At 47.2% G+C, this 16,127-nt stretch overlaps 2 protein-coding genes across 2 annotated transcripts in view; one reads left to right on the top strand and one right to left on the bottom strand.

Annotated features, from left to right (window-relative positions):
- The window catches only part of LOC148662626 (uncharacterized), a 783,119-nt gene that overhangs the window by 494,842 nt on the left and 272,150 nt on the right, over positions 1–16,127 (bottom strand). The gene's annotated exons all lie outside the window — the stretch shown is intronic.
- On the top strand, positions 9,738–16,084 carry LOC148662636 (GTPase IMAP family member 9-like). The gene is made up of 2 exons (XM_088632300.1): positions 9,738–9,891; positions 12,898–16,084. Exons 1-2 carry the CDS (start codon positions 9,882–9,884, stop codon positions 13,710–13,712), a joined length of 825 nt encoding a protein of 274 aa, XP_088488426.1. The 5' UTR covers positions 9,738–9,881; the 3' UTR covers positions 13,713–16,084.

The raw sequence follows: 16,127 nt of genomic DNA, 5'->3' as shown, positions 1-16,127 counted from the left end.
AGTGATCTGATCTTATCAGTCAGGTGAGGCGTGACGGAGCAGAGAAACTTCGCTTCACAAAATGTACTTGTCGTCCTGCGATACCGCTGATCCCCACTAGAGGGCAGCCCAGAACCAGCACATGCAGCCCTCTGTCTCTCTCCACCTCCGATATCCGCGCGAGAATGCGTCTCATTTCGTGAGCACCAACGGTGCCGCTAATTCAGTAAATACTCCCGCAGCTGCCTGGGCGTGGGGCTCAGAAACACGCCAACGGCTCTTCTAGCTCAGGCGCAGAGTTTCCTTCCCTGTCAACTAGAGAATGTGTTGTTTTTTTTCGTCGTCTCTTCCTTGGAGTTTTAACGTTCGCTGTTCACGGGAGAAGAATTAAAATCCTCTCCAGCTACGCGGGAGGATATGATGTCGAGCCACGTTGACGCTGAGTGTTAGGTGCAAGGGGAACACTGTGTGGGTAATTCTGGCCTGCACACTAGACTTTACTGTGAGACTGTGGGTAATTCTGACCTGCACACTAGACTTTACTGTGAGACTGTGTGGGTAATTCTGACCTGCACACTAGACTTTACTGTGAGGCTGTGTGGGCGATTCCGACCTGCACCTTAGACATTACTGTGAGACTGTGGGTAATTCTGACCTGCACACTAGACTTTACTGTGAGACTGTGGGTAATTCTGACCTGCACACTAGACTTTACTGTGAGAGTGTGGGTGATTCTGACCTGCACACTAGACTTTACTGTGAGACTGTGGGTAATTCTGACCTGCACACTAGACTTTACTGTGAGACTGTGTGTAATTCTGACCTGCACACTAGACTTTACTGTGAGGCTGTGTGGGCGATTCCGACCTGCACCTTAGACATTACTGTGAGACTGTGGGTAATTCTGACCTGCACACTAGACTTTACTGTGAGACTGTGGGTAATTCTGACCTGCACACTAGACTTTACTGTGAGAGTGTGGGTGATTCTGACCTGCACACTAGACTTTACTGTGAGACTGTGGGTAATTCTGACCTGCACACTAGAATTTACTGTGAGACTGTGGGTAATTCTGGCCTGCACACTAGACTTTACTGTGAGACTGTGTAATTCTGACCTGCACACTAGACTTTACTGTGAGACTGTGTAATTCTGACCTGCACACTAGACTTTACTGTGGGACTGTGGGTAATTCTGACCTGCACACTAGACTTTACTGTGAGACTGTGGGTAATTCTGACCTGAACACTAGACTTTACTGTGAGACTGTGTGGGTAATTCTGACCTGAACACTAGACTTTACTGTGAGACTGTGGGTAATTCTGGCCTGCACACTAGACTTTACTGTGAGACTGTGTGGGTAATTCTGACCTGAACACTAGACTTTACAGTGAGACTGTGTGATTCTGACCTGCACACTAGACTTTACTGTGAGACTGTGGGTAATTCTGACCTGCACACTAGACTTTACTGTGGGACTGTGGGTAATTCTGACCTGCACACTAGACTTTACTGTGAGACTGTGTGTAATTCTGGCCTGCACACTAGACTTTACTGTGAGACTGTGTGGGTAATTCTGACCTGCACACTAGACTTTACTGTGAGACTGTGTGTAATTCTGACCTGCACACTAGACTTTACTGTGAGACTGTGTGGGTAATTCTGACCTGAACACTAGACTTTACTGTGAGACTGTGTGGGTAATTCTGACCTGCACACTAGACTTTACTGTGAGACTGTGTGGGTAATTCTGACCTGCACACTAGACTTTACTGTGGGACTGTGGGTAATTCTGACCTGCACACTAGACTTTACTGTGAGACTGTGTGGGTAATTCTGACCTGCACACTAGACTTTACTGTGAGACTGTGTGTGTAATTCTGACCTGCACACTAGACTTTACTGTGAGACTGTGTGTAATTCTGACCTGCACACTAGACTTTACTGTGAGGCTTTGTGTAATTCTGAGCTGCACACTAGACTTTACTGTGAGACTGTGTGGCTAATTCTGACCCGAACACTAGACTTTACTGTGAGACTGTGGGTAATTCTGACCTGCACACTAGACTTTACTGTGAGGCTGTGTGGGCAATTCCGACCTGAACACTAGACTTTACTGTGTGTAATTCCGACCTGAACACTTGACTTTACTGTGAGACTGTGTGGGTAATTCTGACCTGCACACTAGACTTTACTGTGAGACTGTGGGTAATTCTGACCTGCACACTAGACTTTACTGTGAGACTGTGTGTGATTCTGACCTGCACACTAGACTTTACTGTGAGACTGTGGGGAATTCTGACCTGCACACTAGACTTTACTGTGAGACTGTGTGGGTAATTCTGGCCTGCACACTAGACTTTACTGTGGGACTGTGTGTAATTCTGACCTGCACACTAGACTTTACTGTGAGACTGTGTGGGTAATTCTGACCTGAACACTAGACTTTACTGTGAGACTGTGGGTAATTCTGACCTGCACACTAGACTTTACTGTGAGACTGTGTGTAATTCTGACCTGCACACTAGACTTTACTGTGAGACTGTGTGGGTAATTCTGACCTGTACACTAGACTTTACTGTGAGACTGTGGGTAATTCTGACCTGCACACTAGACTTTACTGTGAGACTGTGGGTAATTCTGACCTGCACACTAGACTTTACTGTGAGACTGTGTGGGTGATTCTGACCTGCACGCTAGACTTTACTGTGAGACTGTGTGGGTAATTCTGACCTGTACACTAGGCTTTACTGTGAGACTGTGTGGGTAATTCTGACCTGTACACTAGGCTTTACTGTGAGACTGTGTGGGTGATTCTGACCTGCACACTAGACTTTACTGTGAGACTGTGTGTAATTCTGAGCTGCACACTAGACTTTACTGTGAGACTGTGTGGGTAATTCTGACCTGCACACTAGACTTTACTGTGAGACTGTGGGTAATTCTGACCTGCACACTAGACTTTACTGTGAGACTGTGTGTAATTCTGACCTGCACACTAGACTTTACTGTGAGACTGTGTGGGTAATTCTGACCTGCACACTAGACTTTACTGTGAGACTGTGGGTAATTCTGACCTGAACACTAGACTTTACTGTGAGACTGTGTGTAATTCTGACCTGCACACTAGACTTTACTGTGAGACTGTGTGTAATTCTGACCTGCACACTAGACTTTACTGTGAGGCTTTGTGTAATTCTGACCTGCACACTAGACTTTACTGTGAGACTGTGTGGGTAATTCTGACCTGCACACTAGACTTTACTGTGAGGTTGTGTGTAATTCTGACCTGCACACTAGACTTTACTGTGAGACTGTGTGGGTAATTCTGACCTGCACACTAGACTTTACTGTGAGACTGTGTGTAATTCTGACCTGCACACTAGACTTTACTGTGAGACTGTGTGGGTAATTCTGACCTGCACACTAGACTTTACTGTGAGACTGTGGGGAATTCTGACCTGCACACTAGACTTTACTGTGAGACTGTGTGTAATTCTGACCTGCACACTAGACTTTACTGTGAGACTGTGGGTAATTCTGACCTGCACACTAGACTTTACTGTGAGACTGTGTGGGTAATTCTGACCTGCACACTAGACTTTACTGTGAGACTGTGGGTAATTCTGACCTGAACACTAGACTTTACTGTGAGACTGTGTGTAATTCTGACCTGCACACTAGACTTTACTGTGAGACTGTGTGTAATTCTGACCTGCACACTAGACTTTACTGTGAGGCTTTGTGTAATTCTGACCTGCACACTAGACTTTACTGTGAGACTGTGTGGGTAATTCTGATCTGCACACTAGACTTTACTGTGAGACTGTGTGGGTAATTCTGACCTGCACACTAGACTTTACTGTGAGACTGTGGGTAATTCTGACCTGCACACTAGACTTTACTGTGAGACTGTGTAATTCTGACCTGCACACTAGACTTTACTGTGAGACTGTGTGGGTAATTCTGGCCTGCACACTAGACTTTACTGTGAGACTGTGGGTAATTCTGACCTGCACACTAGACTTTACTGTGAGACTGTGTGGGTAATTCTGGCCTGCACACTAGACTTTACTGTGAGACTGTGTGGGTAATTCTGACCTGCACACTAGACTTTACTGTGAGACTGTGTGGGTAATTCTGACCTGCACACTAGACTTTACTGTGAGACTGTGTGTGATTCTGACCTGCACACTAGACTTTACTGTGAGACTGTGTGTGATTCTGACCTGCACACTAGACTTAACAGTGAGACTGTGTGTAATTGTGACCTGCACACTAGACTTTACTGTGAGACTGTGTGGGTAATTCTGACCTGCACACTAGACTTTACTGTGAGACTGTGTGGGTAATTCTGGCCTGCACACTAGACTTTACTGTGAGACTGTGGGGAATTCTGACCTGCACACTAGACTTTACTGTGAGACTGTGTGGGTAATTCTGACCTGCACACTAGACTTTACTGTGAGACTTTGTGGGTAATTCTGGCCTGCACACTAGACTTTACTGTGAGACTGTGGGTAATTCTGACCTGCACACTAGACTTTACTGTGAGACTGTGTGGGTAATTCTGACCTGCACACTAGACTTTACTGTGAGACTGTGGGGAATTCAGATCTGCACACTAGACTTTACTGTGAGACTGTGTGTAATTCTGACCTGCACACTAGACTTTACTGTGGGACTGTGGGTAATTCTGACCTGCACACTAGACTTTACTGTGAGACTGTGTGTAATTCCGACCTGAACACTAGACTTTACTGTGTGTAATTCCGACCTGAACACTTGACTTTACTGTGAGACTGTGTGTGTAATTCTGACCTGCACACTAGACTTTACTGTGAGACTGTGGGTAATTCTGACCTGCACACTAGACTTTACTGTGAGACTGTGGGGAATTCTGACCTGCACACTAGACTTTACTGTGAGGCTGTGTGTAATTCTGAGCTGCACACTAGACTTTACTGTGAGGCTGTGTGTAATTCTGAGCTGCACACTAGACTTTACTGTGAGACTGTGTGGGTAATTCTGACCTGCACACTAGACTTTACTGTGAGACTGTGGGTAATTCTGACCTGCACACTAGACTTTACTGTGAGACTGTGTGGGTAATTCTGACCTGCACACTAGACTTTACTGTGAGACTGTGGGTAATTCTGACCTGCACACTAGACTTTACTGTGAGACTGTGGGTAATTCTGACCTGCACACTAGACTTTACTGTGAGACTGTGTGGGTAATTCTGACCTGCACACTAGACTTTACTGTGAGACTGTGGGTAATTCTGACCTGCACACTAGACTTTACTGTGAGACTGTGTGGGTAATTCTGACCTGCACACTAGACTTTACTGTGAGACTGTGGGTAATTCTGACCTGCACACTAGACTTTACTGTGAGGCTGTGTGTAATTCTGAGCTGCACACTAGACTTTACTGTGAGACTGTGGGTAATTCTGACCTGCACACTAGACTTTACTGTGAGACTGTGGGTAATTCTGGCCTGCACACTAGACTTTACTGTGAGACTGTGGGTAATTCAGATCTGCACACTAGACTTTACTGTGAGACTGTGGGTAATTCTGAGCTGCACACTAGACTTTACTGTGAGACTGTGTGGGTAATTCTGACCTGCACACTAGACTTTACTGTGAGACTGTGGGTAATTCTGACCTGCACACTAGACTTTACTGTGAGACTGTGTGGGTAATTCTGACCTGCACACTAGACTTTACTGTGAGACTGTGGGTAATTCTGACCTGCACACTAGACTTTACTGTGAGACTGTGTGATTCTGACCTGCACACTAGACTTTACTGTGAGACTGTGGGTAATTCTGACCTGCACACTAGACTTTACTGTGAGACTGTGGGTAATTCTGACCTGCACACTAGACTTTACTGTGAGGCTGTGTGTAATTCTGACCTGCACACTAGACTTTACTGTGAGACTGTGTGTAATTCTGAGCTGCACACTAGACTTTACTGTGAGACTGTGTGGGTAATTCTGGCCTGCACACTAGACTTTACTGTGGGACTGTGGGTAATTCTGACCTGCACACTAGACTTTACTGTGAGACTGTGTGGGTAATTCTGGCCTGCACACTAGACTTTACTGTGAGACTGTGGGTAATTCTGACCTGCAAAGTAGACTTTACTGTGAGACTGTGTGGGTATTTCTGATCTGCACACTAGACTTTACTGTGGGACTGTGGGTAATTCTGACCTGCACACTAGACTTTACTGTGAGACTGTGTGGGTAATTCTGACCTGCAAACTAGACTTTACTGTGAGACTGTGTGGGTAATTCTGACCTGCACACTAGACTTTACTGTGAGACTGTGGGTAATTCTGACCTGCACACTAGACTTTACTGTGAGACTGTGTGGGTAATTCTGACCTGCAAACTAGACTTTACTGTGGGACTGTGGGTATTTCTGACCTGCACACTAGACTTTACTGTGAGACTGTGGGTAATTCTGACCTGCACACTAGACTTTACTGTGAGACTGTGGGTAATTCTGACCTGCACACTAGACTTTACTGTGAGACTGTGTGGGTAATTCTGACCTGAACACTAGACTTTACTGTGAGACTGTGTGTAATTCTGACCTGCACGCTAGACTTTACTGTGAGACTGTGGGTAATTCAGACCTGCACACTAGACTTTACTGTGAGACTGTGTGGGTAATTCAGATCTGCACACTAGACTTTACTGTGAGACTGTGTGGGTAATTCTGACCTGCACACTAGACTTTACTGTGAGACTGTGGGTAATTATGACCTGCACACTAGACTTTACTGTGAGACTGTGTGGGTAATTCTGACCTGAACACTAGACTTTACTGTGAGACTGTGTGTAATTCTGACCTGCACACTAGACTTTAGTGTGAGACTGTGGGTAATTCTGGCCTGCACAATAGACTTTACTGTGAGACTGTGGGTAAATCTGGCCTGCACACTAGACTTTACTGTGAGACTGTGTGTCTGTCACTCTGTCTATCTTACCAGCTATCCTTAAAACTGTGGCTTACAGCCCTCAGACGTGAAGGTGATCTTTTCATTTTTTGATGCTGTTTAATGTTGTGTTGCATTGTGAAATTCACGTGGAGAAGTGGCGGAGCTGAGCTGGAAACTGTGGTCGGAAGGTACCAACCGCAGCGTGTGAAGAGACCGAGATTAACCGCTGAACCTCACAAATGTTCACAGGATGGGGGTGGGGTGGTGGGAGAGTTGTAAGAAAGATGCAGCAAAGGAGAAATCGATCACTTTCCACTGCAATTTCTTCAGGAGAAGAGTCCCCAGTTACACTGTCCTCGGACGACACTGTCCTTCTGTCCTACTGTCCCCAGTTACACTGTCCTTCTGGCCTACTGTCCTCAGAAGACACTGTCCTACTGTCTCCAGTCATGCTGTCCTCAGGAGACACTGTCCTTTTCTGCTACCGTCCCCAGTTACACTGTCCTCAGGAGACACTGTCCTTCTGTCCCCAGTTACACTGTCCTCAGGAGACACTGTCCTTTTCTGCTACTATCCCCAGTTACACTGTCCTCAGGAGACAGTCCTTCAGTCCTACTATCCCCAGTTACACTGTCTTCAGAGGACACTGTCCTTCTGTCCCCAGTTATACTGTCCTCAGAGGACACTGTCCTTCTGTCCCCAGTCACACTGTCCTCAGGAGACACTGTCCTTTTCTGCTACTGTCCCCAGTTACACTGTCCTCAGGGGACACTGTCCTTCTGTCCCGAGTTACACTGTCCTCAGGAGACACTGTCCTTTTCTGCTACTGTCCCCAGCTACACTGTCCTCAGGATGTCAAATGTCCTTTTCTGTTCCTTAATTCCTCTACCTTTTAATACTCCAAAGATTCTTCATTTACTTAAAATGAAGTTAGCGTTATGCACAAAACAACGGCATTTGACCACGTTTAGCTGTTACAATTGATCTTTAAAAGAAAATACTCGGATGAACAAAATGCAAACATTTAAAACGCGAATAAATACATTTAATGTACCGTTTGATCATTTAAACAGAATCAGAATATTTCTTCAGTTCATGCAAAATCTGTGTTACGAGTTATACATACTGCATTACGTCACTGAACATAGTGTGTATATGATATTTTTTTTGTATTTCCCTGTTCTTTAAGTTGAACTCGTCTTCCAATGATGAATAAACCTAATATTACAATTATGTTCAAAAACAGCAGTTTTTCTATTCTAGAAGACCGCATGTTAAGTTTGGTGGGTACTGTATTTCTTGTATGTCTGTGATTAGTAAGAATAGTTAGTTTTTTATAGTTTTAGTTTCACTGTGTTCTACATTTTCAGAGGACTGCTTTGAGTACACCTGAAGGTGATTTGAGTTCATATTATTATTCATATTAGTGAGCTGCAGCTTCCTAGCATAATAAGTTATCTTTAATGGGGAAAAAATGGTCCCCAATTGTCTATTATTTGTTTGTCAAAATGACAGCCTGCGTGCTATGTGTTATGTTGAATATTTTCAAGCCGTAAGTAACTTTGTGATCCGAACCGCAGGTGAAATTATTACTGCACATGCGGCTTATTGATGACATTATTAAAGTTCAGCACGAGTGACGTCTTTGCCTCTAGAGAATTCGTTCCGTTGGTCTGGAGAACTCCGCTTTTCTCCGTCTCCTGTTTTTAATGTTTGGGAACTATTGAATGTGGCGCTACCTATCACATTCTTTTCACGAGTAGGTGTTGAATTGCGATATTATTATTTTTTTTCCGGAAAGCTTTGCTGAAAGTACACCGTCTGAAAACATGATTAGTTTTGATTTGGCCTGGAACTGCGTGAGAGAGAGATTCTCTCTCTCCTCATTAAACAACAACAACAAAAATAAAAACTGAGCCAACCTGTTCAGCTGCTCAGAGCTGTCCTCGCCGGTTGAAGGCAGCTCTTTGTCATGCGCTGACCAATAATGTAAAACCACGTTTTAGAAATTCCTTATATGTTAATAGCGCACCTGACCAGAACATCTTGAGAAATCGTAACAGCTTAAGGGAAACGGGCAGATAGATTTTTTTCACGGAGACGAGCAGGAACCGACTAAACCAAGCACTAATGATTGATTTGATCGATGGAGGCGTTTATCCAGAGCAACATACTGTACACTTGACCCTATTTCTATAGTGGGGGGGGGGGTATATTAGGGAGGCAATGTGCGCCCTGCTCCGGGGTGCCACAGCACTGTCCCACTGAGGATTTGAACCTGCAACCCTGTAGCTAGATCCCCGATCGCTGCCCCTTGAAGAGACCTGTACCAGTAGAGAGCACAGTATACACGGTATAAACTGGGATGGGACGGTTTTCCTTAATAGCAAACCAGTTCCTTTATGTCCTCTGGGAAGCTGTTCAAAAAGTCCTTTTTTTTTTTTGTTTTGTTCCGGGCTGCTTTCTGTCCGGGTCGGACATAATTGTCATTGTTTTTCGTTTTTTTTAAAAAAAATTATTGTCCGTGTTTAATATTTGCGACTTCACAAATGTGACTTTTATTTATTTTTTCCTCCCGGAGACCAGAAGTGTCCCCCACCCCCCACTCGTGGGTACTATTAAATCGTCAGATTTTATTTTATTTTTTTCCCCTGCAACCTTTCCGGAAGGGCACAATGAGAGGGGAGAAACAGTGTCAAACGCAGAGCTCCGACTGGAATGAGTTCAAGATTCTCCTCAACTGGACCAACCCGTTCAGATCGTCTGAGCCGGGCAGTCGCCAGTATGAAAGTAGGTGACATACTTTCACTCACCCAAACACCTAATCACACAGTCCCAACCACTCCCCCTTCACAATTCGATCAGCAGTGTGTGTGTGTGTGTTTTTTTACCTGCGGAGACTGACTTTCCCAGCAGTCGCGAAACCCGATAACAGTGGAGCGGTGATGGAGAACAGTAAGTTGTTTTTTTTTTAAATCTGTCCTGGAATTATACCTGTCAAGGAAGCCACGAGAGAGTGCTCTCACCTGAGTAAGGTCTTCATCTCAGTATTGCAATACCGGGAGCCCTGCCGTCACTCTCTGCAGAGTGCGTCGGAGACTCAACTTGTTATGGGCTTTTTAGAAAGATGTTTTAATGCAAGGGAAAGAAAACAGATCACACCATAGAAACGAAAGAAGAAGCGCCAATATATATTTTGCCAAGCTTAGCAGTTACCCTCGGCTAATTTAGTCATCTAGACGGTACGTACTGTGTTTACAAACTGTCTTCTATCTGCACGTAGCACAGCAGTTGAACCCTTGTTATAGATTTCCCTAAAGCTCTTTTACCTTTTAAGAATCGATTTACTTATTCGATTTCCATTTCAAACCACCGTTTCTCAGCGTTGGTATGCTCTCGTCGATATTGTTTCAGGCGATGTGAACCGGGGTTTTTTTTTCTAAAAGCGTATCATCGGGAGACCCTTCGAGGTGTGATGAAGCGCCGCGGACACCATCCGTGCCGATAGATGAAGAAACAGTCCCGCGGTTATTAACGAGGGGCGGGTGCGTCGCTAACAAAGGATTAGATCCGATAGGCACGGAGATGCATTGATTTCATGTATATGACGTGCCGCGAAGCCCCCCGTTTTTTTCATCGTACTGTGGGGCTTGAGCCAGTTTTAATCGGCAAAGGTAGATACTTTATTGATCCCATGAGGGAAATTGCAGTGCAACAGCAGCTTAACACACACAACACAGCCACAGTGTGACGAATGATACAATAATAATAATACAATACAATCAGTACAGTGAGGGGTGCACTAAAAGCGTTACAGTCCAGGACGCACGAAGAACAAACTAGAACAGAACAGCACGCAGACAAATCGTATCGCACATATGAATATAAATATAGATGTAAATATAAATGTATTATTGCACGGGTCCCTGGCGTATAGTGCCCCCCCAAAAAAACGGTTGTAAACGGGGAAAAGAAAGAGAACCGATGTCGCAGTAGATGTCTAGATGCGTTCAGTCCAGAAACGGGTCCCTGTTAGTGTGGCCTCTGCCCAGACGCAAGGCAGAGGCGTTGTACAGTCTGAGGGCAGGAGGCCAGAATGACCTCCTGTAGCGCCCCCTGTCGCACCGGGGGTGGATCAGCCTATTGCTGAACGTGCTCTTGTGCTATTTTAATTTAAAAAAAACCTCCAGTCGATACTCTGGCCGCTCCCAAATCACTAGAAAGATCTGCTGCTCAGGATCTGCGCTCTGTGGCTGGGAGGGGTTTGCCAGTTCAAATCACGCAGCCGGCAGAGGAATCCTACTCCGTTGGGGCCCCCCCTGAGCGAGGCCCTGAACCCCAGCTGCTCCAGGTGGCGCTGTACAATGGCCGACCCTGCGCTCTGACCCCCAGCTTCTCTGTCTCTCTCTCCCCGTCTGTGTGTCTCAGGGAGAGCCATCTGGGGTCTGCGAGAAAGACGAGTTCCTCATGCCAGAAATGTTTTTTTTTTAAAAAAAGCGATCTGATCTTATCAAACATCTCATCTCAGGGAGGAAACCGCATTCCTGAACTGCTCCTTTTTTTTTTTTGCTGAAAACAACCGCAACAGAGCGACACTTTGCAACGGAGAGTCACAGCCACGAGCACAGAAATGCAGACGATTTGCAAAATCCCGCGATTTTCTCTCCCTTTTTTAAAAAAAACCGCAGCAGTCCAAATATGTTTCGTTACCTACCCAGGTGGGGGTGGTGGTAGGGGGGGGCAGTTAAGAAGTGGGTTCAAATCCCAGTCCTGAGGGGCTGGTCTTTAGCCCAGTTGCTCCAGTCCACACAGCTACGGAAATGCACAATGGGCTAATATGCTGTCTCCTTGCAGAGATGCAGTTCCCGAGCTAGGAAACAGGAGGGTGTTTAGGGGGCGGAGTGGTGGCTCTGTGGCTCAGGATCTGCGCCTGTGACTGGAAGGGTTTGCCAGTTCAAATCCCGCAGCTGGAAGAGGAATCCTACTCCGTTGGGGCCCCCCCTGAGCAAGGCCCTTCACCCCAACTGCTCCAGGGGCGCTGTATAAATGGCTGGCCATGCGCTCTGACCCCCAGCTTCTCTCTCTCCCCGTCTGTGTGTCTCCTGGAGAGCCAGCTGGGGTCTGCGACAAGATAATTCCTCATGCAAGAACCTTTCTAGGGTTAATAAAGTGACGTTATTATTCTTGAAACCACAGGCAGGGCAAGGAGAATGAGGAACTGTTCGGGGTACATTCCTCTGACATACCTGAGTTCATACCTCAGTCACAGGTAGGCGTGGTAGTTACATGCAGGAGAAACACGCCCTCCCCCCCCTGCAAACCTATCGATGCTCGACAAGTTTCTGTCTCCAGAAGCTCGGATAGCCAGAAAATCTCAAAGTCCCATTCCAGCGGTGAAAATCCAGGTGATCTAGGTGAAACACGAATGAGTGTGTTTAGTTCCTATGGTGTTGATTCACTCAGCATCCATTACGGTGTAGTGGATGAGCTCAAGTTATAGTAATTCCTTACACTTGTAGGGCGTTTTTCTGGACACTCCACTCAAAGCGCTTTACAGGTCATGGGGAATCCCACTACCGCCACCAGTGTGCAGCCCCCACCTGGATGATGCGCCAGTCCGCTCGGCACACAACATTTGGCGTCCTGGCCAAATTTCCCATCAGCCTTTATCAATCATGGCCTCCTAATAACCCCCCTCTCTGAACTGGCTCCATCCCTCTGCTCTCCTCCCCACTGAGAGCTGGTGTGTGGGGAGCGTTCTGGCACGCTATGGCGCACATCCAGGTGGGGGCTGCACATTGGTGGCGGTAGTGGGATTCCCCCTGACCTGTCAAGCGCTTTGAGTGGAGTGTCCAGAAAAGCGCTCTATAAGTGTAAGCAATTGTCATTATTATTATTATAATAAGGGACGAACACAATAATCAAAGTCTCTATTGTTTTCCCTCTTTGTAATTGCACCAGCTCACCTGCGGGTGGTGCTGTTGGGCAGGCGGGGCACGGGGAAGAGCTCGGCGGGGAACACCCTGCTGGGCAGGACGGAGTTCCCCTCGGTGCTGAGCTCCACTGCCGTGACGACGCGGTGCGGGAGCGCCCACGCGGCCGGCGCCGGCGGGAGACGGCTCCACGTCGTCGACACCCCGGACCTCTTCGACGAAGGTCTCCCCGATCGCCAGGCCCACATCCGGGACTGCCTGGCCCTGTCGGCCCCGGGGCCCCACGCCTTCCTGCTGGTGCTGCAGCTGGGGCGCTTCACCGAGGGGGAGAAGAGGATCGGGGGGCAGATGAAACAGGCCTTCGGGCCCGGGGTCACCCGGCACGCCGTGGTCCTGTTCACCTACGGCGACGACCTGGGAGGGGCCCCCGTCGAGGACTTCCTGCGGGGGGCCCAGGCGGAGCTGAAGGCGCTGCTGGAGGCCTGCGGGAACCGGTACCACGTCTTCAACAACCGGGACGCCGGCGACCACCGGCAGGTCAGCCAGCTGCTGGACAAGATCGAGGGGCTGGTGCGGGAGAACGGGGGCGCCTACTACACCCAGCGGACGGGCCCCGGGAGACGCGAAGAAGACCCCGCCGCGGACGGGCGCCCCCTCATCGAGGAAGAGAACCCCGGCGAACCTGGACGGGGGGGGCCGCCGTCTCGGGACCCGGAGGAAGGGAGCAACCCGATCAGGAAATTCTTCCGCCGATGCGTCGCGTGCCTGCGGTCCTTCAGAAGGAGGAAATGTCCCGGGAGGAGAAGGCAGCAGGGACTCAATCTGTTGTGCTGGAAGAATTAAACGCGGAAAAGGAAACTGGTCTGTTGGTGCTGCTTTTGCACGTGCGCCCCACCCAAAACTGCTTTCTAACGTTTGAACCCGTTCTCGTTTTTTTCCCCTGTCCTGCGTCCTAATGATCGCATTCCAGAAATCCGTGAACCGCCGTGAATCCGTGATTTTAAATGAATGTTGTTGTGTTTTTTTTTGTTGTGGTTTTTTTACTCCTGTATAAAGTGTGCCTGGTATCGTTTCGGGCCACAGATGCCCCCGCTACCCGCTCGTACGAGCATGTATGTGTTGTGGAAACCCGATATTGTGTCTGCCGATCCGAGAGAGAGAGAGAGAGAGAGAGAGAGGTTCATACAGACACAATGACTGGACACTCCAGTACATTAACACTGCACTGAGAGAGAGAGAGGGGTTCATACAAACACACTGAGAGGAAGGATTTGGATAATTGTTTCCAGTGGTGGATGTTATTGGGGTTTTTTCTCCTCTTTCCTAGCCCACCCGAGCTGTGTTCGTAGAAGGCTTCTTCCCCGTGCAAAGGGGCGCAGAAGGGGTCTCGGCAACGCCCCCCCCCCCAAAAAAAAAAAAACGGCACAAGGTGGGAGAGGTCTGGGAGGAGAAGCCGGATGATCACAGGACAGACAGACAGAGAACGCACACTCTTAGGGGGCTGGTTTTCCTAACAGCTCCTACCTCCAGCAATAAGATTGCTGAACAGCCCACCTGCAGCTCCTTCAGCAAATCACCTGTAATGGCTACAGGGACTCACAGTTTTCACTGTATTCAGCATAACTGCACTACTTGGACATAACGTACTGCACACCCCCTGGACAGATCGCAGCTCTGTTGATATTGAGCCCGGTTCATTTTATTCAGTTTCTATTGCGCTCTTATGGTCACGGTCCCCATCCTCTCCGCCAGAGGGCGCTCCAACCTCCTCGCATTAGTTCTCTTAATGAGTGCCTGCGGTTTTACCTGGTGTGCCTTGTTTCAGCTTCACTATTTAAGTATACTCCCCCGCCCCCAACCTCCTGTTAATGCTTCTCGATCCACTGAGCTCTGTATTTCTTGGTCTCTGGTTGTCTCCCGATGGATGTCCCGGCTATGGACTGCTTCCTGGTTTCCCTTTGGACGTCCCTGGATATCTTTGCCTACGGATTTTCCCTACTTCACCGTAAGCCCCAATAACCCCCCCCCCGTGTGTGTCTTCCCTGAACCCTGTCTTTTTCCCGAATCGCCGCCTGGCGTGGGGGGGGGGGTCTAAACTCCACTCTCCACGGGAAACCGACCCGGCTTCCGTGACGATCATGTCTTCTGTAACCTCCTTTTGTAACTTTTTAAACTTGTGACAATAGCCCTGAAACTATTCAGCATGTGTTTTGGTTATGTCCCGGGGTAAAAAATTGTTCTGGATTAAGTTGCAGACTTCTATTTAAAAAAAAGAGACCAATAGTGATATTTGTTTTGATGGGAAAAGTTTCAGCCCCATCGAAAACAATATTAAAATTGTTTGTAATAAATTTAATTATTATAACGGCACGTTATTATATACATAAAATGAAGTGGTCTGGAAAGAACCCTTTGTTTGAGCATTTTAAACTGGATGTACGGGGGTATTTGCAGATTTCGAAGTGCAAAAATCTGAAAGCGGTGCGGGCATTATTTCAATTTAATGCGTTTAATCTTTTTTCATAGCTTGAATCTATGTAGTAATATGTACCCCTGACGATCTTTTTGTCTTGAATTGTTATATGTACGCTTGTTTGGATTGTAATTTTGTGTTCTTTTGTTAAGCATAAATAAAAACCACTTTAAGTTTGTCCCCCTCCACCGGTGAGCCCGCAGAAAAGACGTTTCGTTGCCCGCAAACTACTGCTGCCCGCTGTGTCGTTGTGCAGTTAATTAAACTTTGGCAAAAAAAAGTAACCCCGATTACTGAACCTCCGCCATGCTTCACTGTAGGGAAGGTGTTTGAAGGCTTCATTTTGTTTTCTGTAAACCGGGAGGCGGCTCTAATCTGGTCTCATCTGTTCACCGGACCCGCTCTTCCTCCTCCCAGGAGGATTTTAGTATATTCAGGTGTGTTTTGGCAAATTGCACTCCGGCTTTTTGGGGGGTTCGTGTAGTAGTGGGGGGAACCTGCAGTCTGGGATCTGTTCTACAAAATACTCAACCGAATCAAAGTGCGACTTTTTTAACGTTTGGTATTTTCCGTCGATCATTTAATTGCTATTTTTTTTGGTGCCGTTTTAGTTTGTTCTGTTGTGCGTCGTCAAAACGTGTGATGGGTTAAGTCCACGCTGAAAAGAGGAGAAAGAAAACGGCACCTTTTTCGGCTTTGGGGCCGCCCTCGGCAGTAGGAAATAAAACGTTTTCTTTCAGAAGCCTAAGGTGTGTTTCTTCTATTTTTAAAAGCAGTTTTGCAAA

Source organism: Lepisosteus platostomus, chromosome 5, assembly GCF_059453375.1.
Source record: "Lepisosteus platostomus isolate fLepPlt1 chromosome 5, fLepPlt1.hap1, whole genome shotgun sequence".
Lineage (NCBI taxonomy): Eukaryota > Metazoa > Chordata > Actinopteri > Semionotiformes > Lepisosteidae > Lepisosteus > Lepisosteus platostomus.
This window is presented reverse-complemented; position numbering and strand designations above follow the sequence as displayed.